Source organism: Filicampus tigris, chromosome 14 (genome assembly GCF_054856515.1).
Source record: "Filicampus tigris isolate MCC_2025a chromosome 14, RoL_Ftig_1.0, whole genome shotgun sequence".
In the NCBI taxonomy this organism is placed as follows: domain Eukaryota; kingdom Metazoa; phylum Chordata; class Actinopteri; order Syngnathiformes; family Syngnathidae; genus Filicampus; species Filicampus tigris.
Genome location: NC_141230.1, coordinates 22784341 through 22808469, shown reverse-complemented (window position 1 = coordinate 22808469; position 24129 = coordinate 22784341). Strand labels below are relative to the sequence as shown.

Below are 24129 nucleotides of genomic sequence, written 5' to 3'. Positions count from 1 at the left end.
GATGTCAAACAAAAGCATTTCCCCTGAAACTTAAGATTGATTTTACCACCACCTCCATTAAGTTTATATTTTTGTTCTTTATACCCTTAAAATGTTGAAGGTTATTTGATCAATTGTCTTTTTTAGGGTGAATCTGGAGCAAGAGGACCTCCTGGGCCAACTGGTTCCCCTGTAAGTCCAATATGCTGACCAATGAATTGCCATTTGGGGGCCTCAACATGCTAAAAAGTCACCAATTAGTGCAAATGCCTCCTGGTGCACATATTACACATATGACATCCGATGTGTATCTCTTTTAGGTGGCTCAAAGAACAACATGACTAAAACCCAATGACCCCCTTGAAATTTAGAAAAAAAATAGCTCCCGACACTTGTTTCACCAATTGACAACAAGTTCAGTAGACACGTTTGTCATAATAAGACACATGAAAAAGTCTCTAGGACCCATGCTGGGAACAAAAAACAGGAGGTCGGTGTTTTGGTTTCAAGTTTCAGATTCCAGGGCTTGTACTTTGTGGACCTTCTACTAGCGAATTGACCCCAATGAACCACAATCAGAGCCACATACGATATCGTAGACAGACTGGTGATGCTAAATTGTGACTAATTTTACAAAGGTGGAGCATTGCGATTGCGTCAAAGTTTGATTGTCATTTTTCAAGATTTTCTGTTTCAAATGGGACGCGAGAGCAGGCTCTAACTTTGTTTCTCTTGCTTCTGAAAGGGCCAGTCTGGACCACAAGGACCTCCCGGAGATGTTGGCGATCCAGGGCATATGGTATAACATCCATTCCATTTTCTATGATCAGATACACAGTTGTTACAGATGTTAAGAATGAAAATGTGCATTTTTAGGGTCCATCTGGGCAAAGAGGACCTGAGGGCTCCTCAGGGAAACCAGGAGAAGACGTACGTCAAGGCTGGGCCGTGGCTGTGGAACGTCTCACTGCAATCTGCAGCAGTGTTGACAGTAATTGTTTAACGATTATGTCCTCACATAGGGTGAACCAGGCAAGTCAGGAAATGCTGGAGAAGTTGGATTCCCAGGTTCCCAAGTAAGATCATTTGTCCAGCGGTGTGACCATGTTGTATCTTGTTGTTGAAGGATACTTTCTAACTATAACAATTTTGACTCACATTATAGGGAGGAAGAGGGTTTCCAGGTACACCAGGGCCTCCTGGGCTAAAAGGACACAGAGTGAGTTAATGTGTCTTCAGCAGTTCATTTTGCATCAAATCCATAGTTTGGGATATATGTTTTGTTTTCCTGCATTTGCCAAATAAGATTATGTATTGTATGATCATTTTTTCAGGGACATGCAGGACCTCTTGGGCAAAAAGGAGAATATGGAGCCGTTGGATCCAAGGTAAAATGAGGCTGGTGTTCCAAAATTTAGTGGCAAACCTTATCTATAGCAACAGGCCTGAAAGTGATCCTACAACAACTTCATGCATATTTTTCTCATGCTTCCATAGGGTGCCACAGGCCCACCTGGTCCAATGGGAGGACCTGGACCAATGGTCTGTATTTTCTCTAATTCTCCAATGATTAATAGGCTCACGACACTCATCTTCTGTTGACTATAGAAAAAAACAGGTTGTGTTTCAGTGTACAAATAAGCCATGCATTTATTTTTTGCTAGTTTCTAAAAACATACATGTTCCTAAATATTGGATTTTTTTCGATCTAAGGCAATGTCACCTTCAATAGGTGCAGTGAGAATGTGAATGGATAATTTTGTTTTGGAACAGTTTTTTAATACTGAGGGTTATTACAAGAACTACCAGTATAGTCCTCAAATTATGAATTTCTTAATTTCAATACTTTTGTGAATTGCTTGTGAATATTTTCATTCATCCAGGCCCCTTTGAATCAATCGCAACTGGACTGTTCTGCTTTTCTGGTCTTCTAAGACAAGCAGAGCAGTGCAGTTGCGATCAATTCAATGCTCGATGAACCTCAGGGAATTGAAATTTCTAGTTCCTATAAGGTGAATTTCTATATTCAAATGAATAATCAAGTGCAGTGATATTGTTAGTTATTGATTATTCCTGTTCACATTTTGTCCGACTAACTTTCTCAGCCATCTTTGAAAGCACACACTGGATTTGAGGACGGCATCACCAGTTAAGTTCTGTGTTTACAGGGTCCAGCTGGAATGCCCGGGGAAAGGGGCCGCTCTGGACCTGGTGGTACACCGGTATGCAACAAATCATTGCTGGGATAAGCTTTACTGCAATAATAACTTCACACCACCAGGCGTTACTGAGTATGAGTCCAAAAGACTTTTATGATTCTAAGAGATTTTGTTTGTTTGTCTGTTTTGCTCTTAGGGTAAGCGTGGTGTACCTGGTAACATTGGAAAACCAGGTCCAATTGTAAGTCAGTATTCACCTATTTCAACTTACAAACCACTAAGACTAAATCTTTGCAATACATTGAGGAAGTTGATAACAAAGACAAGCTTTAACAGTGGGATTTTTTTTTATCGGAATGATTGATTACAGAGCCTAAAAGATCACATTAAGGAGATAAATTATAACCTTGTTTGTAATTTTTGTGGGTTTCCAGGGTCCCCTGGGTCTCAGTGGCCCTCCTGGATATCCGGGAACACCAGGCATGAAGGCAAGTATAGTAAAAGCATCCCGCTAATCAATTGGCCCAGGATATTTATATTTAAAGAGAAACAACGACAACAAATAATTTGATAATTTTGATTTCTGCATACTTGAGCTTTTTTCCCCTGTTTTTCATCTGTGTTTGTGTTTCATAGGGACAACCTGGCCCCACGGGTGTTCGGGGTCCAGAGGGTCCTCAGGGGCAAAGAGGAGAGACTGGTCATCTTGGGAGATCTGGACCAGTTGGCTTAAGGGTAATGTTTTCATGTTTTCATTCATGTCACACACCCAAGCACACTACAGGGAAAAAATAGTTAATGTCCTTATATTTAGTCAATGAAGGGGACATATTGTATATGCATTTGCGATATTGTCATGATATGTTCCCCTAATGGTTGTATTCTGCATCTAAAGGGACCCACGGGTACAGATGGTGGCCCAGGAGCCAAAGGACCAGTGGTATGTAAAACAAAACAAATGAAATAAAAAATGTGAATACGCTTGGATTACAAGGCTGAATTACTACAGGGAAACCTTGGTCCTCAAGGCGCGGGTGGGCATCTCGGACCCTCTGGCCCTCCAGGACCTCAGGGAAGCACCGGCCAGCCCGGCATCAAAGGACAACTGGTACGTTGGATCCTTAAGTTTGGATTTTGCATTTTAACAATTGTTGCCAGTGACAGCGTTTGATTCGTATTCTGTTTTTGTTAAAGGGAGATGTTGGCGTACCAGGATTTAAGGGAGAGGCTGGACCCAAAGGAGAAGTTGTAAGATGATAGTATACATTGTATTCTTCATACATGTACAATATCACAGAAATAAGAACATGTTATATTCTCGCAGTCTGTCATTCACTTCCTCTCATGTGTCACATTTCTAGGGTCCCCCAGGATCTCAGGGAGTGATTGGACCTCAGGGTGAGGAAGGCAAGCGGGGACCTCGAGGAGACACTGGAACTGTTGGCCCTCCTGGTCCTGTTGGTGAGAGAGTGAGTCATCATTCATCCTCGAGCAGTAACTTGTGACGTTTAGAAGTCTGTATATATGGGACCTGTATTGTCACTCAGAAGTAAATATCCCACCACATGGCCATTGACCTAATAAAGCATAGGTCCTCGAGGGCCGATATCCCGCATGTTTTAGATGTTTCCATCCTGCAAGACTGATCATTTGAATCAGGTGTGTTGCAGGAGGGAACTTTATATATATACTTTATTAGCTAAAAGTAATGTTATTTTGGCTCTGTTTACAGGGTTCCCCAGGTAATCGAGGATTCCCTGGCGCTGATGGTCTGCCTGGACCAAAGGTAGAGTTAGTTATTCTTTTATATTATGACTTCAATACAAGAGGCTTTATTCACACTTGTATATGTGATTAGAGTCTCTGCTGTGTATTTGCTAAGTCTCATATACCATCTTTGTGTTTCTCTCTGAAGGGTTCTCAAGGAGATCGTGGAATATCAGGCCTATCAGGACCAAAAGGTTCCTTAGGAGACCCAGGCCGTACAGGAGAACCTGGTCTACCAGGTGCAAGGGTAACACTAACACGTTTGTCATTTAACTTTTTAGCGACAGACTCGATTAGTTCACGTACTTCTGTCTCAAATGTGTCTATCGCTAACCTTTGAATCTGCTCTCCAAAGGGTCTTACTGGTACTCCTGGAGTCCAGGGGGCAGAGGGAAAGCCAGGGCCACTCGTACGTGAATGTCCTTTATCCATTTTGACTTAAAATACATGAATTGGGTTAAGTCAAGGTATGGCTTTGCTTGTCGTTTAGGGTGCTCCTGGTGAAGATGGTCGCCCAGGCCCCGCAGGATCCATTGGCAACAGAGGGCCTGCAGGAACAATGGGAATACCTGGCCCCAAGGGATTTAATGTAAGTCCTACTTTGTAACTACCTGTTCCATCAACATGTTGGTCGCTAACTTCAAATACGTCTTGCCTTGAAAAGGGTGATCCTGGAAAGACAGGTGAACAAGGGTCTGCAGGGGTAGCTGGTCAAAGGGTGAGTAATCTGGATTTATAAAGTCGAGTTTTGCTTTTTTGCCTGTCATGGAACTAGAACATGACATGGATTAGATTTTTGCAGGGATGATAATGGCCTTTTTTTCTTTTAGGGTCCTCCTGGAAAAGATGGAGAGGTTGGGCCTGCTGGTCCACCTGGCCCATCCGTAAGAGCTATCACTTTAATATCAATAAATGGTTTATTTCCCCACCAATATCATAATTGACGAAAGGGGTGACTCAATCAACAGGGTGTTGCGGGTGACAGAGGAGAACAGGGACCTCCAGGTGTAAATGGATTCCAGGTGAGTCATTATTCTCTGCAAAGTATCATATTTAATTGCAGAATCACATAAGTTTATGACAGAGCTACATGTCAGATATGATATTATTCAGAATATATATTGGGGTCTTGTGTTGATACGTCTATTGTTTTATCAGGGTTTACCAGGAAATCAAGGTCCTCCTGGAGAATCCGGGAAACCAGGTGACCTAGTGAGTATAATTAAAGTTAAAAATTGATGCAACCCCATTCCTTATCACATCTTAATAGTGATTCCAATAACAAAGTGATAAACAGGTTTGTGTAGCGAGCATGTGATCTTTTTCTTTCAGGGCATTCCTGGAGAGCTTGGTGCTGTTGGTCAAATTGGACCTAGGGTAGGTGGACTGCACTTTTAGAAACGATGTATATCTGTGCTAGACTATGAATATAAGAGCTGTGGGGTTTCTTCCACAGGGTGAGCGTGGAATTCCAGGAGAGAGAGGCGAGCTGGGTCCAATTGGTCTGCAGGGACCCAAGGGAATCCCCGGAGCTCCTGGACCAGATGGGCCGAAGGTAATACATTGTAGAACAGTCAATATGCAATGCGAAATTGCTGAAAAGATGGTTCTTAAATTTACTTTAGTTCTGGATGACCGATAAAATGATTGACAAGTGTATTAGTAATAAGGTGTTCTCTTGAGAGGCAAGGTTGGTGAATTGGCACCAATAAATTAGCTAAGTGCCCATTTTGTCTTGAATGTTGATCAGTTGCCAATGGATGGATTGCCATCTGCATGTTAGCAAAGAGGGAGAATTGTATGAACACAGTCAAGTTTAAAACACAGGAAACCCACATTTAAACAAAGTGTATGTCCGCTTCAAGTTATGTTTGAGGATGACTTGAAAAAACAAGTAGGATTGTTGGTGTGGTTAGCAATTTTGTTCAGAGAGACATCGGGATTTGATATGGGAAGCACCTTCACCCACTCATGTGCTAAAACACACAAATAAGTGACAACCTCTGCTTGTCCCTGAAGGGTAGTCCTGGTCCACCCGGTGCCCTTGGTGATGTAGGTCCTCCAGGTCTTCAGGGCATGCCAGGAGAAAGGGGAATCTCTGGCCCATCTGGACCGAAAGGTGACAGAGTAAGTTTTTTTTTTTGTCCTTTTTATTTTTCCATTGCTCTTGTGAAAGTGGAAGAATTAGTTGTACATTTGTTGAAGCCTGAAGTTAGAATCAGTAGTCTTGTGATTTGAATACAACACAACATGCCCAATACCAATTTTGTGGTGTCTTTTGTGCAGGGAGCCATTGGCGAGAAAGGATCAGAAGGTACACCTGGAAATGACGGCGCAAGGGTGAGCAATTGGATTCTTGGCCCATGTAACACCCATGAACTTCATTATTGTTTGACAAGTGTTTTGACTGGTATTGCTGCATGATTAAGTATTTCCCAATTAGTTTGGTTGCATCTTACTTCATGTAGTGGTACACACGCCTGAGTTGTGTGGGGGCAGCGTGGGATCGATTCCCGCTCAGTGACAGTGTCTATGTGTGCCCTGCGACTGGCTGGCGACCAGTTCGGGGTGTAGTCTGCCTTCGCCCATTGACGGCTGGGATAGGCTCCAGCAACTCCCTGCGACCCTATATAGGATAAGCGGTTTGGAGGATGACATGACATGACATCTTACTTCAAATCGGCAGACACCATGTTTCTGTAGACTTCAGAGTTCACTTTGCTGCTTCAATAAAATAGAAACCAAGCCCATCCCAGAAGAAAACATGCAAGCCCGAGCCATGATATTATCATGTTTCACCACTGAACTGACAATGGTAAACCTAAATGTCTGTGTGTTTCCTGTCTTTTCAGGGTGCACCTGGACCTGTTGGCCCGTTAGGACCTGCAGGGCCCAGTGGTGAAAAGGTAGTCTTTTTTAGAACCTAAGACTACTTCTCAAACAACAATATATCAAGAGTAATTTAAGTAAGTATGTGACACATTTCAGGGAGAACCTGGACCTAAAGGACCTGCTGGACCGCCAGGTTCTAGAGGAGTGCCTGTGAGTATACCTGGCCAATGTTTTAATTGCAGATGTTCAATATACTGTATAATCCTGGTTACTGCAAACAATACTGGCTGAATATTTGATCATCATCTACAGGGAGCAAGAGGAGACCCTGGCCCAATCGGTGCAGTTGGCTTTGCTGGACCACCTGTAAGTCCTCATTTGTTGCATTGGTAACACATCCTAAGACAGATTTATGAATGTTTTGCAGTGATTTAAAATAGTTCTGGTGCATTTTTCATTATTATATCACAGGGTCCTGATGGCCAACCTGGAGTAAAAGGAGAGACAGGGGAACCTGGCCAGAAAGGAGATGCTGGATCCCCGGGACCTCAAGGCTTAGCTGGAGCACATGGTCCTCCTGTACGTTGTAATAATCAATAGCTCGTATGAAAAATGTGTTGCAACAGCATTTCTAAATGTTAATTAAAATATTTGTGCAGAAGTCTGAATTCATTTTGTTTCTCTTTATAGGGGCCAATTGGTGTTGCTGGACTAAAAGGCGGCAGAGGAACACAGGGTGCACCGGTATGGGAATTTCATAATCACAGAAATGTTTTGAGCATGTGACCGTTAAGAGACCATAAAGCCATTAGTGAGCAAAGAGAAGGGGTCATTTAAAACAAATTTAATAACAATTTTCCATTTGAAGTGTGATCTCATGTAATGTTTTGTTCCCAGGGGCCTACTGGTTTCCCTGGATCTGCAGGAAGAGTTGGCCCGCCAGGTCCAACTGTAAGTATTGTCATATAGTCTTACATATTTCAGACACCCCAGAAATATCTGGAATAACAAATAAGGGTCAGTAATTAGTGGTTATCTGCCTCAGGGGAGGAAGTATAGCTCATAGGATTTTCTTGATTATTTTTCCAAGCAATCAAACAAAGTCCAAAGTTCGTTTTCTAAATTGGTGGACAACTGTAAGTTTAACTTGTGTTGAATGCACCATAACACATAATAGAGACAGTCTTACAATGCAATCTTAAGCATGTTCCCTTCATGACCACAACTGATCCCCTCAGGGTCCAATTGGTGAACCTGGGCCACTAGGAGCTCCTGGAAAAGAGGGCCCTGCCGGTCTTCGTGGTGACCATGGAGCAAATGGAAGACAAGGAGAGCGAGGACCACCAGGACCTCCAGGAAGCCCAGGAGACAAAGGAGATTCTGGAGAAGATGGCCCAACGGTTGTAGTGACTCTTGATTGAATTACACCATGACTGACAGCTTCGCTTAACATGTTCTCTATAAAGTCTTTATACCACTCAGGATTCTTTGTTTTGAATTTGAATTAAAATATGACTACTGTGTAGCTGAACTAGTAGAATAAGATTGAAATTATTTAGAGGTCATTGTACAATAAACATATTTAGATACATTGTTTCCAGTTAAAACACACAGGGAGCTCAATGCTCTTACGTTAGAGTTTCTTAGTATTGAATATCGGTTTTGTGTACTTTGTTTAAGGGGCCTGATGGTCCTCCGGGTCCAGCAGGAACTACAGGCCAGAGGGGTATTGTGGGTCTTCCAGGTCTGCGAGGAGAACGAGGAATGCCAGGTCTCCCAGGGCCAGCAGTCAGTATCTTTTTTAGTTGTAACGCTTCAATAAATTGACCGTACATATTTAAATTGGCCAATGCATTCCACACTTTTTAATACTTTTTACTTTTAGGGACCACCAGGAAAACAGGGATCCCCTGGATCAACTGGTGACAAAGGCCCTCCAGGACCAGTTGGCGTTCCAGGTGCCAATGGGCCACGTGGTGATCCTGGTCCTGATGTTAGTAGTTTTTAAATCTGTGTCTGTGTTTGCCATTTTAACTTAACTCCAACTCGCATGTTTCATGTGGGTTAATGCTTGTCTTTGCTCCTCAGGGCCCTGCCGGCTCTGATGGTCCACCAGGAAAAGAAGGTGTTCTTGGACAACGGGTAAGAGCAAAAGAGGACGGAATTTGTAAATGGCTTTAAATGTTGCAAAACACCAATTATCAATACCTTTCAAGGGAGACCGAGGGGATCATGGTCCAGAGGGTTTGGCTGGCCCTCAGGGACTTCCTGGCCCCCCGGGTCCTGTCGGTGTAGCTGGGGAAGCTGGAAAACGAGGACATGCTGTAAGCTGACATTTCTCATACTACATGTATCTTGTTTGCCCAGAGGTAGACAGACTATCAATTTGTCTTGTCCTCATGGACTTCAGCGTGATAGAAGTGTGTGTTATTTTATGAGTCTGACAACCTGTACAAAGAAGAAATAATTACCTTCCGTGGACATGTTTGAGCTTGAATGAACTTAATGCTACCTGCTGGAAGGCTTTGGTATTAAAATGTTGGAGTAGAGGTGTTGGCAGACACATTTAGTCCCTGAGGCCTTTTTCTTTATTTTGCAGGGCTCCAGAGGACCTGTTGGTCCTCCCGGATCAGCTGGAAAGAGAGGACTAGTGGTGAGTTCTAAGCTGACCTTAGCTAGATGTGGGATGTCACCCTTTTTATAACTTGTGTTGCACTTGTGTCGCAGGGACCCCAAGGACCACGGGGAGACAAGGGTGATTTGGGTGATCATGGAGAGAGAGGACAGAAGGGTCATCGTGGATTTACTGGTTTGCAGGGTCTTCCTGGACCTCCTGTAAGTCAGAGCTCAGTACAGTGATCACATTCAATCTGGAGTAAAATATAGTTATTCTACTTCAAGAGTGCTGCAAGAAGCAACATTTCCGTATTGATTACATACCTATTTATATGAGATTGTGTTCAAACGCGATCTGTGTCTAAAAAACTGAGAACAAAAAATGTATATTTTTTATTTTAGGGCACAACAGGTGAGCAGGGAGCTTCTGGAATTATTGGACCAAATGGTGCACGGGTAAATCCCACACTTTCTCTCATTTGTTATTTATTTGCAAGTATCGTACTATTGTTTATTGTTTGCTGTATATTTCAGCACTAAACGATAACTGTTTGTGTTTCCATTATACTTCAGGGGCCACCTGGTCCCATTGGGCCTCCTGGAAAGGAAGGATACATTGGACAGCCTGGGCCAATGGGACCTCCCGGAACACGTGGAATCTCAGGAGAAATTGGACCAGAGGTATTATTTCATTAGACAATCAAGAAAGTGAGGTTGCCCTGGTAACATTTGGTGCTGGGAGTTGGGACTCGGGAGGAACTAATAAAAAGAAAATCTCAGACTCATTAAAGCGCTGAACATCTTTTCAGCAGATGTTTGGTGGGTATGTTTGTGGTTTAGTTTTTTTTGTGCATCTTGTATTTATTCAATAAAGAAAAAGAAAATGAAGTATAAATAACATAATGCTTTCTTGATACACAGGGCCCTCCAGGAGAACCTGGACCTCCAGGCCTTCCTGGCCCACCAGGTCCTCCCGTGGCAGCTATGGATGATCTGTTTGGAGGCCCTCACGATTACGAAGATGCCCCCCCTCCTCCGCCAGAGTTCAGTGAGGATGAGGCTCTACCCAACAGCAACTCCTCCACCTTCTTACCGGTGGACCCTGGCGTGCAGGCCACCCTGAAAGCTCTCAGCAGCCAGATTGACAGTATGAAGAGCCCGGACGGCAGCCGCAAGCACCCTGCCAGGACCTGTGATGACCTCAAGAGATGCTACCCCGCAAAAAAGAGCGGTGAGTGATGAAAGAGTGTACGACCAACAAACTGAGGTTACGTTAGAGTCCTTGAACCAAACTATTTTACTGCCATTGACATCTGTAGAGGTCCATGTTAATTGTAGTGAATGTTCAAAAGCAACATAGGCTGACTCAGTGATGTCGTAGAATAATATAATGCTTCAAGTCAGCGCTCATGTCTATGAACAAAGTTGGGTTCTTTGGGATGTTTGGAAAATACTGTAGGTTTAAGCCGTTTATGCTATGTTCCCCATTGTTTCTGTGTAAAACTATTGTCATCCTTGTCAAGCAACTCTCACAACATTTGAGAGTTGCAATTTGTGTGCCTGGAGGGTGGTAGTTTTTACATAATGATGGCTTGTTAGAGAAAAAACATTTCGTCTCTTGCGAGGTGAACCATTGCCAGGGGCAGTTTTTCATTGTAAAAATGAGGTATGGTGAAACATTTCCTCTCTGGTTTATTTTGTTGGTTTGTCTTACAAATAAGACAATGAAATGTACTGCCCACTGGCAAACTTTAGCAACATTGTGATTCGAGTGACTCAACCTTCGAGTCTTTTGAGGTACGGGCATCATTTTTGCTTTGACTTGCGAGTGTAGACTTGAGATACAAGAGCTCTATGGTGGCACTGAGTCCAAGTCAACAATCGGAAGTTTGGCACATAGTGAAGAATTCTGAAAAAAAAGAGAATTCATTGTGATGAGTGAAACTTGAAGTTCACTCTAAAACAAAAACAGAAGCCAAAGAGAATTACATGTTGTGTATTTAAAACCACACAGTCTTCAGTCTGCTATCTTAATGCTAGCGCTAATTAGCATCTATTTTGGCAATGGCTTGAACACAAACGGTGCCACAACAACATGTGGACAGACAATTTAACAGTAATAAGTCAGCTATTCTTTCTCCTTTGAGGATAATGTCTAACATCAGTGCCATACAGATGAGCTGTGAGAGGAGTAGAGCCGAAGCGTTGTTCATGGCAGGACATGTCCTGCTGCAATGATATTGGCTACCGTGTTCAGGCAGGACTGCCTACAGCTTTAAATTGGTGTTTGTGGTTTCATTGAAATCGCCCCGAGTTCATACTGTCATGAAATGTCACATACTTCATGTTACCAATGGTTTCCCTCGGTGGTGCAGGCGAATTCTGGGTGGACCCCAACCAAGGCAGTGCCGAGGATGCCATCAAAGTGTACTGTAACCTGGACACCGGGGAGACGTGCATCTCCGCTAACCCGGCTAGCCTACCTCGTAAAAACTGGTGGAGCTCGTCCAAGAACAAACCTGTGTGGTTTGGAGCTGACATCAACAGAGGAACACATGTGAGTGCTTGCATTTGAAAGGATTCAAGCTTTTTTTTTCACTGTTAAAGCTAGTTCCCAGGTCTTTGCTTGTTCATCAAAGTATACCTCGGATTTCATGACATAGAAATTAGCCCGTTTTGAGGGGGAGGCCCTGTGTCATGCAAGTGAGGAACTGTTTACCCTGGGCCGAGATAGAAGGAGATAGGGGGTTGTGACTTTTACTTGTGGAAGTGGAACCGTAAGTGATTAGCATGCAAATGTGCCCATCGCCAAAATCAAATACCCCCCCAGTGCCCACCACGCCGACAATCATCACGTATTGTACAGTACGTGCTGCTTCATCTAATCTGTGTCTAGCCAAACTTTATGCAGCTTTGCATACCTTTTGGCTTTCACATGTTAGTGCTATAGACAGTGTAGTCCGATGGCTTTATGTGCCACTAAATTTATTTTGATGCTGATATTTGTATTTTTTGTTTTTAAGTTTGACCTATTGCTTAGTATTATACTATTATTACATCTGTATTGCTTGCGCAATGTGGCACCATGCGGTGTAATTTATAGCTATGATGTTTCAGGAAAAAAAAAAATCCACCTGTTGCTCACCCTAAACATTCATTCGTACACATTGCTAAATATATTATCGTATTACAAATTATATGATTGTTATTATATTTTTATGAAAACCAGATATGCTAAAGAAAAAAACGAGGAACTAAAAACTAATATAGTAAAGTTTAGGCTGGCATATCTGATTTAAAAATGTGAGATAAATGGTTGACCAGTGTTATGTAAAATCCCCTTCAATCCTGCTTTTTACGCCTACAGAGCGTGACACCTGCATGTTTGTTTTGTAATGAAAATCTCTGACCCTGATTGCGGGGCTGGTCTGGAATGTAATACCCGCATGGAGGCGGGATAACTGTATTTGTGAATGAGGAATCAAATAGCAGTACATTTCCCACAATATGTGCTCTTCAATTTAACGTACATCTGTAGGCCTGCATCGATTCCTTCTGTTGTGCCGAATGTTTGCAGTTCACTTACGGTAACAAAGACCAGTCTGCAAATGCGCTGAGAGTGCAGATGACCTTCATCCGCCTGCTGTCCAAAGAAGCGTCTCAGTCCATCACCTACCACTGCAAGAACTCTGTGGGCTACAAAGACCAGAAGACGGGCAACCTGAAGAAGGCCGTGCTCCTCAAAGCCTCCAACGACCTGGAGCTCAAAGCCGAGGGAAACAGCCGATTCAGATACACCGTGGTGGAAGACTCCTGTACTGTAAGTTTCCTCATCCCACCTCCAGCATCTCTCAAAATTGCATCCGAAAAGAAAGTTGGCAGATCGTACGCATTGCAATCAAAGTACAATTTTAACTAAGATTTTAATTAGAGTAACTACGAGGGAAAGCATCCTATTGCGAAAGTAAATAACGGCCAGTAATTGAGAACTCCTAAAATGTTTGTAATGACTCATTCGTTTAAACAATTGAATATATTTTCATACGTTTCTTGTAACATTACCCTTAAAAATAAATGGCTAACCAATGATTTAAATTTAAAAATAAAAAAAATGCACTGGAAGTGTGCATGTACAGTACATGCACTAAATACTCCCCAAGACTTCCACTAACAACCCAGGGTAAACATAGTCCCTGCCTCGAATACAAAGATGTTGGTTTTCACTCCTGTCCCGTCCCAGTCCCGGACCAAATAAACAAAAAAAATCCTGTTCCTTCCTGCTCCTGTTCGGAATGACGCCCATTCCCGTATTGCGCCCATTTTGGAGGTCAGCTACATTAAAAATGTAAAATTATTTCCTTTTGGACTGAAATCCTTCCTTCATGATTCAGTTCAAGTTCAGCATATATTTTTTATATATATTTTTTGGGAGTGCAGCAGTGCGATCCAAAACCAAAAGAAACAAACGAGCGAACCTACTTTTACGTGAATTTAGTGCAAAACTGAAGTAACCCTCTTTTGTGCTCTTTTTTATTTAGACAACTTTCTAAAAAATATTTTGATTAATTAGCCAAACATCTTTAAACATCGTCGAAATGATAGCAAAGGTTATCTTGTGGCAAAATGTACAGCTGTATTTAGAAAGTGAGTTTTCTCTGAGTCCCAAATGATGGCCATGATTTTTTAGTGTGTTGCACTCGTGTTACTCAAAAAAAATAAAAAAATAAAAATAAAGCAGAGTACATGTGGAGCAACCATTTTGACCTTTTCCTTGTCTTTTTACAGCAAGCAAACGGCAACTGGGGCAAGACAGTGTTTGAGTACAGGACACAGAAAACTGCCCGACTTCCCATTGTGGATCTCGCCCCCGTGGACATTGGTGGCTCCAATCAAGAGTTTGGCATTGATATCGGGCCAGTGTGCTTCTTATAAAAGAAAACGAAACCAAAAGCAAAGGTCAGCGGGTATATGCCCATCCTGAGACTATTGAACTGACAGCTGACCCCGATCAGCCTCCTTGTACATACGAGTACTGAGGACTTTTCTGGCCCTGTGGCGAAATATTTATTGTGCCTTTCAACTCAGAACACATCCAAACGTTTCAAAGTTACACAGAGAATGCTTGAAATTTGACTTGAGAATTGGTAACACGACTCATTCCCTTTTGTTTCACGATGTATGTCTTGACGTTATGCCTCACTGAGGTCCAAAGATTCCACATTTTCCTTTTCTCCACTAAAACGTAAATGTCCAAATAAAGATTTACTAATTAGAAATGTTTACCTCGTTTATCACAACATGCAGTGGAGCCACCTAAAGGAGACATTTTGCAGTTCCCAGGTTTGCTTTCCATCAAAATGACCCAAGGATCAAGAATTACAGCCAGTAAACTTCCTGGAAGTTAGCCTGTTTTGAGTGGGCGGTCCTGTCTCATGACGTACTGCCAAACCAATGTGGGGGAAACCCTTTCGTTATCCGGGGTGTGGGCAAGTGGGTGTGGGGGTCGAACGTGGCAAATGACTTCTACTTATGGAAGTGGAGCCCAGAGTTTGCTGAAAAAATGTGACCACCCATAAAAAGAAGAGCCCTTTCACTCACGGAGGCAGCACTTCATGCGCTTGTCGATGACGCTGGCAGTTTCATGCATTGCCAAATGCAAATTTTGCGTCCGGGGCTAATGCTAATGCTAACTTGCGCGCCCAACAAAACTCGCTATGTGCTTCGATTTTTTTTTTTACAATTTGAACTCATCGAGGACGATGCCGATGTTCCTCCCCGAAACGTTTTCTTCGTTAGCTACCTCGTCACCGAGCCTGGCATCCATCCGTGCATATATGAGGCAACGTGTAACATGTTCTTTCACATGTAGGTGCTGTTTTGTAAAGAAGCATGACGCTAGCTCCTCCAAGATGCTGCGGTGCAGGCAATAAAGATCTTTCCGTCTCTCCACGGAGAGATGATAAATATGATGTCAATTTGAGTCGTGTGCGGTGCTTTGTAACTTTTCCTTTGTTTGTTTACTCTTCATTTTTGCAATACTGAAACAGTAAAAGGTAGCATTCATTTTTTATGCATGTCAGTTCTCCCTTTTCAGTATCCTGGGTTAATATATTACCTTGAAATCATTTAACGTTTTTTTTTTCGTTTTTTTTAAATCGTGAGAGGTGGCTGTGAGTGCCTATTTGCTTTGTATCTCCTGCTATGCAACAAATTAAACAAAATGCTTGTTAATCCCCCAACCTCTTGTCATGTTAATTTAGGAATAGCAAGTTTGTTGTTGAAATTTTAATTTTGTCTTTTTGCACACAAATTGACAAACTGTATGAATAAGATTTGTATTTAGCACAATAGTATGACTTATTTGTAACTTGAGCTGTTGAATGTGCCTTTCAGTCATTCTATTGTGATCACCTGGTGCTCATTTATTCATATTTATTATAGTTTTTTTTTTTTTTTAAACATTTGTTAGGCTTGCCTGCCTGATAAATCCCAGAGGCAGAGAAGGAGAAAGGAGGACGACAACGTTTTTTTTTTCCCCACACTGGATGCATTTTGAGTTTCATCCTTTGAAATAAACATTGCAACTCATTCCCTCTGCCTGTTGTTGTTTCAGATGGCAAAGCGTTTGCGATATTGTATCATGTTTGCATACGACCGGGCCTACGACAAATGTATATTGATGATGGCAAGAATATGCGATGTCATCATTAGTTCATACAGAAGTCGAAATGTATGTTTGAGTTTGCATCCAGCAGACTTGAGGACGTCATATTTTGAATGCATTCAAAAATTCGAGTTCACCTGAGATGATGTTTAATATTCCTGTTGTTTGTTTATGACCATTGGTTCATTATGAATCGAATACAGCTCAACGGTTCTCAAACTTTTTCCTCCAAATAACACCTAAAAAAAAAAGTAACAGCATAAAAATACAGTTGCATATAGGTCCAAGTTAATTCATTATTCTTATTATTTTTATCTTTTTTGCGACTGTGACATTATGCACAGTCGGAATATACTTAAATATTGGAAAATAATAACTGTATTAAAAAATGATTCAATATATATCGCACATAAAAATTAAATGCAAATTGTACCTGAATAAATGCTTGAACAAACAATTGTAAATGATTAAATGCAAAAGTGTTGTACTTAAAGGTTAAAGACAACCAAACTGTACAAAATAAATGTAATGTACTGATTTAAACAAAACAGTTGAAGCCACTTCAACAATATGCATAATTTGAAGAATAAATTTAATGATGTTTTTGAGTACCACGGGAGGGAGTCCACGGACCGCTCGTGGTAACTCACTTTTTTAAATCGCTGATGAATAGATCCCAATTTTCTTCTGGACTTTCAAACCGGTCAACGTGACATGCTCTAACCTAAAATAAAATAATACAACACAAATTCTATATTTAAAAAAAAAAACAAAATTCCTTACGAATAACTTCTAATACGTCCTCTGTATAATCATCACCTTTTCTAGATTTTCAAACAGGTCGATTGACCGACATCATAACAGGATGGTTGCGGCATTCAGGCATAAAAAAACAAGCATACAATTAAAAGAATGGTGGCACAATTTAACATAATAAGGAGAAGGACTTTTTTTTTTACTGTAACATTTTATTTTTAATAAGTGTGACAGTATTAAACAAAGAACCCCAAAGTAAAAATAATGGACATTTTACTGCATATTGACATTACATACAGTAGGTCCCTCCCTGTCCAAAAAGTGCCTCATGGTGCAAGAAAGACAAGGTTAGACAGCAATTCCCTCAAGAGAAAATTCATGTGAAATTGTGAAGAAAAGAAAAACAAGACATTTTAGCAATATGTGTACGTTAATGATAAGTAAAATGTGTCATGTTACAAGTAGGTTAACAATACACATTCCATGTATTTCATAGCCAGCTTGTATTTGGCAAACAAACTGAAATGACATGAAATGAAGTGAGTGTACCATGTGACATCAATACCTATTTACAACTCTCACGCACTGTGCAAGAAAATGTAGTCAAAACTATCACTTCCGGTTTTTACAAAAATATGCCTCTTTCTATAATGCTTCTGACTTGCACATTTTGAACACAACAAAATCATCTAAATGCAAATGCATATAGAAACTTCAAGATGGAAAAAAACAAAAACAAAAATGTGACATCCGAACTCGACCAGGGAGCGGATTTTGGCACTTGGCAAAAATCGTCCAAACGATTTCCAAGAAGATGAGAAAAAAACCATCTTCGGGCGGCAATCAGCAGCGGCCATCTAGCGGGTCCAGAGAGAAGACGGCGCCCTCTAGGGTTAGTCCCATTTTGAACCCCTCCTGGAATGCATGTGGACATGTGTCACTGGATTTAACTCATGCGAATGCAATTGAAACGACATGGGAATGAGCTGACCAAAAAAGAAAAGATCAAATCAAATCTGTAAGAGCTAATCATGCATTCAAAGATGCAGCATGCACCAACTGGAAAAATAAATGCTGTTTTCACACTAATAATCAAGCCTTCTCTTACACTTGTTTTCAGAAATAATAAAAATGTCAATGGGTCAATTTGACTGCTGAATTAACTATTAAAAAGAAAAAAATGATATTTCTGCCCCCTTTTGGTCTAATGATTAAGCACGTTCAATATTTTAAACACATATTAGAATAAGAAGAGAACAAGGCCAACACAAGATTTTATAATATTAGGAAAAAAACGAATTAAAGTTTGACTCAAATATCATAGTACTATTTCATCTTGGAAAAATACTTTAATTTTGTAGGAGTATGACTTTTCTTTAAAAAAAAAAAATACATTATATGAATACGCTATTACGCCCCCCAAAAAGAAAAAAGAAAAATCAGAAGTTAGTATTATGAGGGCGTCCTAGTAAAACAAATCCCAGGCCCCGAACATTTGGGGAACCCCTGCAAAAAAATGCAACAGTCAGATTGTGCAGCCATCATGCATCACGTACAAATAATAAAAAATAAAACACATGACATGAGGGCAGAGAGAGAAAAGTACAAACCATATTTGACACTGCAAGCAAAGAGGACAAAGACAAATGTTGAAAAGTTGCACATTTGTCAAAAGAACGAGGTGGTAAAGCTTCAAGGGAATGGCTGCCCTTTGAAAAAATGCATTAAAGGGCGCCCCCTTGTGGAAACAGTCGCCATAAAAGCAAGTCTCAGCTTGGGAAGGAGAGGCTGTTGGTGCGTGTGCTGCTTGGATTGGACAAGAATGTTGGCCTATCAGCAGCCAGATGTCATTCCACCCCGGATGCCATTGGTGGGTTCCCTTGCCCGAGAGCCAATCACCAAACATCAACCAACAGCGGGAGCCTTTAAAAGGGACCCCAATTGAGCTCATTGCTGGCAGCTGCCTTCAATGTGGCAAATATATATTCTTTGTGTGTACTCATTTTGTGTGTGTATTTAGTGTGCTTTTGCTAACCTGAAGTCGCTTTGATAGTGTTGAAATGTTGTTTGTTTATAAGTCATATAGATTTCTGTCCCTATGGTTTTTCTGACTGATGAATCACAGTTTTGTGAGCTTAAACATGCATGAAAAGCAACTCATTTCATCAAAAGCAGCACATGTATAGCGGTGAAAATGTCCTTCCTAGGGCGCATGTCTGAAATTGAACATTTTGATTTGAAGCAGCCATCTTGGGTGGATCCCAGGACTTGTGCGTTGTGTCAAATTTAAACAGTTTAAACAAACAGTTAACAGATTGACACTAAACTGGGTGGACCTATGTAGCATAACAAGAACCGTGAAAAAGTCTCAAGGGCCCATGCCTGAAATTGAACAGAAAGTTGGTCATTTTGGTTTGAAGCCGTCAGCTTACAGGCATTGTACTTTGTTAGCAATTTAGACAAACAATAACAAAAATCAGCCCCGGGGTACTAGTTTCACTGATGGCACTGATGACTAACTCTAACCCATAACAGAAAGAGTGAAAAAGTCTTAAGCACCCACGAGCAAAACAGATACACTGGACAGATGGACGACCCTAAATTGATCAGCTTATTATCTCGGAGCCATTTAATATGGGGGCAGTCTATTGTGAACCTTTGGGGATCATTTCAAGGATTTGCCATGAAAAAATGTGCTGAGAGGCCTTGTAGCTTTACTTGGCATTTCATTTCCTACCCGTTGGCATTATGAAACAAACACTTTTGTCATTGTTACATTTGAGTTCTAATGTGACTGTCATTTGCCCTAACAAGCTTGGGTTGACGCTTTTTTTGTCAACATTAGCTAAAACTGTGAGTAATTGAAATCCACACTGATATTTTAAATGCTAAATACATCTCAAACGGTGACTTTAGCCTTCTAAAACTTACATAACCCCAACACAATATACATACATGATTTCCACAAACAACCCAGGCCAAAGATGTGGAGGTGTGTGACGACCGGCAAAAAGGCAGGGGTCTCACTATATTGTCATTTGTACAAAGCAAAGTGCCTGGAGAAAATGTAAAGGTTGCTGCTCACCTGCATTTCATCCAGCTTAGACTGAATATCTGGAGGGAAGTCAGCTGAGCCGCAGGTGAAGGGATCAAACGGCTCTGCACCAAACAGGTCTTTCCCTTCAGAACACACAGCGACGTGACACACAGAGACATTCACCCCACTGGAATGCGAACTCCAGTTGATGATGTGACAAAAAACGCAAGCACGAGGAGACTCGGCACCTATGTTTGGCGGCAGTGCGGTTGGAGGTATCGGGCAGCCGTTGCTGGCTCGCGCGGGCACCAGCGCGGTGCCGGGGGAGAAGGGAACCATGTCGAAAATGTCTGTCGATTGCGGTTGCATGGAGACGCTCCCCGCCTGTTCAAGTGGCGGAGAGAAGTGTACGTTGATCAATAAATGAAGAGAAGCGTAAGCGAGATCAAAGTTAAAAGGCAAACGATAACAAGACGTGAGGGACGGCAAGAGAGAGGAAACCGCGGCGAGTTTACGCGAGGTCGCGGGACGCTGCATCGCTCGGGAGGCTTAGGAGGAAGGAAAGTAGATTTGGCAGGCGGGGGAGTTAGTAGGCCGGCAGACAGGTTGGACTCTGGCGAGCTCATAGGCGTGAGGGTGACAGACGAGATCTCCAGACAGGAGTTGAGGTCGTGACACCAGAAGAGAGAAGAAGGCCTCTGCAGCATGTACGCTTCGTTAGCTTCGTTTAGATAGAACGGCTGAGAAAGAAGACGGCAGACGCAACTTTGTATTAGTTAAGAGGTGCAAAAACATCGGCGGACAGGATTAACGTGGGAATTTGGCCTTGTGGCGAGCCTAGTGGCCGCTTTTGTCCTTACCGGGGGCACGTGTGCGATCATCAACTGCTGTTCCAGGTCTTGGAGCTGCTGCTTCAACTCTGAGTTTTCCGTTTCCAGTTCTTGAATCTGCATGAAAAGCACACAATGAATAACACACTACAGTAAATTCCCACGATTGGGGAGCGGGTCGCAGGGCAGTACCGCGAGTAGTGAAAACAAATTAGACTTATTGACCACCACAAATTTGAGAATTTCCTATATTTCAACGATAAACATACCACAAATGATCCGAAAACAGTTTAATATAGAAAGGAACCTCGGTTTACAAACGACCCGGTTTGCAAACAATTCCGTTTGTGAATATTTTTTTAAAAAGCAAAACCAGCTCGGAATACACTGTATTTTCCGTTTACGAACAGTCCTGGCATGGCCGCGAAGGTTCAGATCTTGGTGCTTGCACACGTTTCTTCAGAAATCTGAAGAAAACCATTTGAATGGCCTTGATTTTTCGATTTGCCATCCACAAACAAAATCATCTCCAGAAAATCATTTCAAAAGGACTTCAACCACAGCTCTTGAAATGGTGGCAAATGGGGCTGCACGATACGACACCGTTCAGACATAACGGTATTTAACGCGCCTGGCTTTATCACCATTTAGCCGCTGATGATTGCTGAGGTGCCAAACAAGCTAAGCGAAGAGCTCACTCACAAGCATCCCGCACTCCGATGACACATCGTTAGAGTGCAATTAGTGATCGTCGCACGTCAACGGCAATTAGGCTCATTAATAACGGCAAACAAGCCGAGAAAAAGGCGGCAGAAGTCGTACTCTTTTCTGCAGACTTCCAATCTGCTTCCTGGTTTCCACGTCTTTGCCTCCCGACTCCAGGAACTTCTTGTAGGCCAAGTCGAAGGCCTGGCCGATTGTCAGCGTGATCTCTTCAGCCTGCAAAGTCACACGGTGATATTCAACTAAACGTCACTATCGACCCATGTCGACTGGCAATTAGGCAGGAAGCGAAGACATCCGCTTGGCAAAAGCGTGCCCACTTACACACTTTTCACTGTCGAACACATAGCACAGGTGTTTGTTGGACTCGGGGTCCTTGCAAATGAATGTGAATATCCTTTTATCTGTTTTGTCATCGGCGCAGAAGGATATTCTGTGTAACTGACAGTTGTGCTGCACATCCTGGAAAACCAAATCACAATATGCTATGAGTTAAGTTACCAAAGCGGGGTTCACACATATATTAAGAGACCGACACCCCCCCCCCCCTTTCCTTGGCAATAATGCGTTCTACGTGCCTCCACTAGTCTAAACACAGTATTCTGATTAGCATTGCTTTTAGATCAACCTCAATTGACGTCAAAGCACCTTCGGGCTCGCATTGCAAAGAGTGACACCAAAACAAGACTACAATGGAATGGACAGTAACAAGATACAGGTTAAGGCACTTACTTTTGTCTTAGGATCTAGAATTTTCACGCCATAAATGGAAATCTGCAACTCGACTTTTGGGGTTTTCTGTCCCTCTGACTTCTTGATGTGCCTCTGAAACTACAACGAGATGAATTCCCTGCGTTAGTCCATCAGGCTTTAACGAGCAATGTTTGAACATAAGTGAGTCAAATGTGCCGTTGTCACGGCGCTCGGATCGGGTGGTTCAGAAACTTGCCGTTCTCCACTAATGACAATAATGAAATGAAGCCGCGTTTGAGCGCATCCTGGGACTTGTCTCGGCATCGCCTTTGCTTTGTGATCACAGACGAGTGCAAAAAGAAGATAAGAGCAGCGTCTTTAGTCCCGCCGAGCAAGGTGTGGCCATGTTATGATGTATTCTTCTCTCCTGTCTGGATGAAACCATGCTGAGCGATGTGATTAGCACTAAAGTCTGCTTTTCCATCAATAATGCAGCTCAGCAGGTGCCGTTGATTTATTGGCTCGGCTACGTACACTGTACTTTTTAAGATCACTCTGGGATTTCAGTTGAGAATTTGAAAACAGTTTTACGGTAGATAAATAATATCTTTGATCGCCGGCCGCATCGAGTCACTGAATATCATCCGTGCTTGCAAGTTAAAGCGCAAAGGCACCTTGCCAGTGGCTGACAGGCTAATATTTATCACAGCCACCGTCTGCTGTGAGTTTTTAATCTTGATCTTAGCTACGGACACTTTTTCTTTTCTTTTTTTGCTCCTTCTGGCGAGAGAGTCTGGAGTAAAGCTTTTACCTTGAGCTTTCTCACCGCATCCTTGACAACCTCCGTTCCTTTTGGGGCCTCCACCTCAGTGTTACCAAGAAACTGGAAGACAACACAAGTCGCACTAAAGATATGTTGAATTTCAAATGGAGCCATTTTAAAGACGCTTATGTAGTAATACACGAATAAACATGTTTATTGACATAATCTGTATATCCTTTACTCTATGGATCTGCGTAACACATGGCCGAATATCGCTTAAGTCATGAGCGTGTCTGACTCACAGTTCTGAATTCCCTGGTTCGAATCTCCCTTAAAGCCTTGCTGCGGTAGACTTTGCATGTTCTCCCTTTGCTTGTGTGGATTTTCTTGGGCTAAACGCTGGCATCCACCCACGTTAGGTTCACCGAAGACTCTCAACTGTCCATGTGCGTGCCTACGAGGTTGTTTGTCTATATGTGCCCTGCGATTGGCTGGCGACCTGTCCAGGGTGTACTCTGCCCTTGTCACCTAATGTCAGCTGCCACCCTCAAAGTCACCTGTGACCCAAATGAGAAGCCCTACAGAAAATGAAGGGCTAGGTGGATTTGAGAACGCACGGTACAGTCGGGCACAACCTGCCTCGCCTTTTAACTGTATCTCATTTTATACGTGCGTCTTTGAAAACAACTCCCAACTGAGTTTGTCCTTTGCAGATGGCTTCTGGGCGCTTGCCAATGCATGACCAAGACCAACTTAAACAAAGCTAAGAGAAACTTCCGCAGCAGCTCAATCATTCTCCATCAGGTGGCGCCATTAAACACGATTATGCGCATGCAGGGGGAGCAGCAAGCACTTAAGCGGAACCAGCGGCTTCTTCCAATATCAGGCCTCATAAACACAGGTGTTGGCCCCTTAAAGGTCGGGGGAACTCAAATGTCTCCGAGTATAACACCCCGGCGCGAGCAGACGTCGATTGCTCGGCTCTGTGCTTCAAATCCCTGTGAATCATTCCAAGGCTTACTTTTGTTTGCTGCTTGGCTTGCCAACTAATGATCCTGCTACTCATGCGGCATGCAGCCATAGTCTATATGTGGATTCTTCTCTTGCATGCCCTATTTAACCCCATAAAAGATGCCTCTACGTCCTAACCAAACGCTTATTTTATTCCCACAGTAATTCCCTGTTCTTGCCCGAGTGTTTGATGCCATAGTATAAAAGGTAATAGGTTTCCTGGAGTCGAACAGCAATAATAAAAAAAAGAAGATTCAAGACAAGTCCTAAAATAACCATCTAATTAAAGCGGCCTTGCT

The 24129-nt window shown here is 42.3% G+C and overlaps 2 protein-coding genes across 4 annotated transcripts in view; one reads left to right on the top strand and one right to left on the bottom strand.

The window, feature by feature from the left end:
• Positions 1-15942, top strand: part of col5a2a (collagen, type V, alpha 2a) — a 37615-nt gene extending 21673 nt beyond the window's left edge. Inside the window, exons 9-54 of the mRNA XM_086051899.1 lie at positions 127-171; positions 725-778; positions 856-909; positions 1002-1055; positions 1145-1198; positions 1314-1367; positions 1477-1521; positions 2148-2201; positions 2335-2379; positions 2573-2626; positions 2775-2873; positions 3034-3078; positions 3148-3246; positions 3333-3386; positions 3500-3607; positions 3871-3924; positions 4054-4152; positions 4261-4314; positions 4396-4494; positions 4570-4623; positions 4736-4789; positions 4874-4927; positions 5064-5117; positions 5238-5282; positions 5362-5460; positions 5925-6032; positions 6192-6245; positions 6758-6811; positions 6894-6947; positions 7050-7103; positions 7209-7316; positions 7428-7481; positions 7635-7688; positions 7976-8137; positions 8418-8525; positions 8623-8730; positions 8826-8879; positions 8954-9061; positions 9337-9390; positions 9465-9572; positions 9756-9809; positions 9927-10034; positions 10275-10584; positions 11729-11910; positions 12931-13173; positions 14139-15942. Coding sequence (XP_085908025.1) covers positions 127-171; positions 725-778; positions 856-909; positions 1002-1055; positions 1145-1198; positions 1314-1367; positions 1477-1521; positions 2148-2201; positions 2335-2379; positions 2573-2626; positions 2775-2873; positions 3034-3078; positions 3148-3246; positions 3333-3386; positions 3500-3607; positions 3871-3924; positions 4054-4152; positions 4261-4314; positions 4396-4494; positions 4570-4623; positions 4736-4789; positions 4874-4927; positions 5064-5117; positions 5238-5282; positions 5362-5460; positions 5925-6032; positions 6192-6245; positions 6758-6811; positions 6894-6947; positions 7050-7103; positions 7209-7316; positions 7428-7481; positions 7635-7688; positions 7976-8137; positions 8418-8525; positions 8623-8730; positions 8826-8879; positions 8954-9061; positions 9337-9390; positions 9465-9572; positions 9756-9809; positions 9927-10034; positions 10275-10584; positions 11729-11910; positions 12931-13173; positions 14139-14285 — 3870 coding nt within the window. The 3' untranslated portion in view covers positions 14286-15942. The remainder of the gene's footprint in view (positions 1-126; positions 172-724; positions 779-855; positions 910-1001; positions 1056-1144; positions 1199-1313; positions 1368-1476; positions 1522-2147; positions 2202-2334; positions 2380-2572; positions 2627-2774; positions 2874-3033; positions 3079-3147; positions 3247-3332; positions 3387-3499; positions 3608-3870; positions 3925-4053; positions 4153-4260; positions 4315-4395; positions 4495-4569; positions 4624-4735; positions 4790-4873; positions 4928-5063; positions 5118-5237; positions 5283-5361; positions 5461-5924; positions 6033-6191; positions 6246-6757; positions 6812-6893; positions 6948-7049; positions 7104-7208; positions 7317-7427; positions 7482-7634; positions 7689-7975; positions 8138-8417; positions 8526-8622; positions 8731-8825; positions 8880-8953; positions 9062-9336; positions 9391-9464; positions 9573-9755; positions 9810-9926; positions 10035-10274; positions 10585-11728; positions 11911-12930; positions 13174-14138) is intronic.
• A 1039-nt stretch (positions 15943-16981) lies between these two features.
• gulp1a (GULP PTB domain containing engulfment adaptor 1a) overlaps positions 16982-24129 on the bottom strand; it is a 34116-nt gene continuing 26968 nt past the window's right edge. The window contains exons 4-13 of one of the 3 annotated variants that reach the window (XM_086052387.1): positions 22868-22939; positions 22096-22194; positions 21688-21825; positions 21463-21579; positions 20671-20757; positions 20326-20550; positions 20059-20194; positions 19859-19953; positions 18384-18394; positions 16982-17688 (exon numbers count right to left, since the gene is read on the bottom strand). In XM_086052387.1, the coding sequence (XP_085908513.1) occupies positions 17667-17688; positions 18384-18394; positions 19859-19953; positions 20059-20194; positions 20326-20550; positions 20671-20757; positions 21463-21579; positions 21688-21825; positions 22096-22194; positions 22868-22939 (1002 nt within the window). In that variant the 3' untranslated portion in view covers positions 16982-17666. The remainder of the gene's footprint in view (positions 17689-18383; positions 18395-19858; positions 19954-20058; positions 20195-20325; positions 20551-20670; positions 20758-21462; positions 21580-21687; positions 21826-22095; positions 22195-22867; positions 22940-24129) is intronic. The other 2 variants (XM_086052386.1, XM_086052388.1) reach the window with 2 other exon arrangements.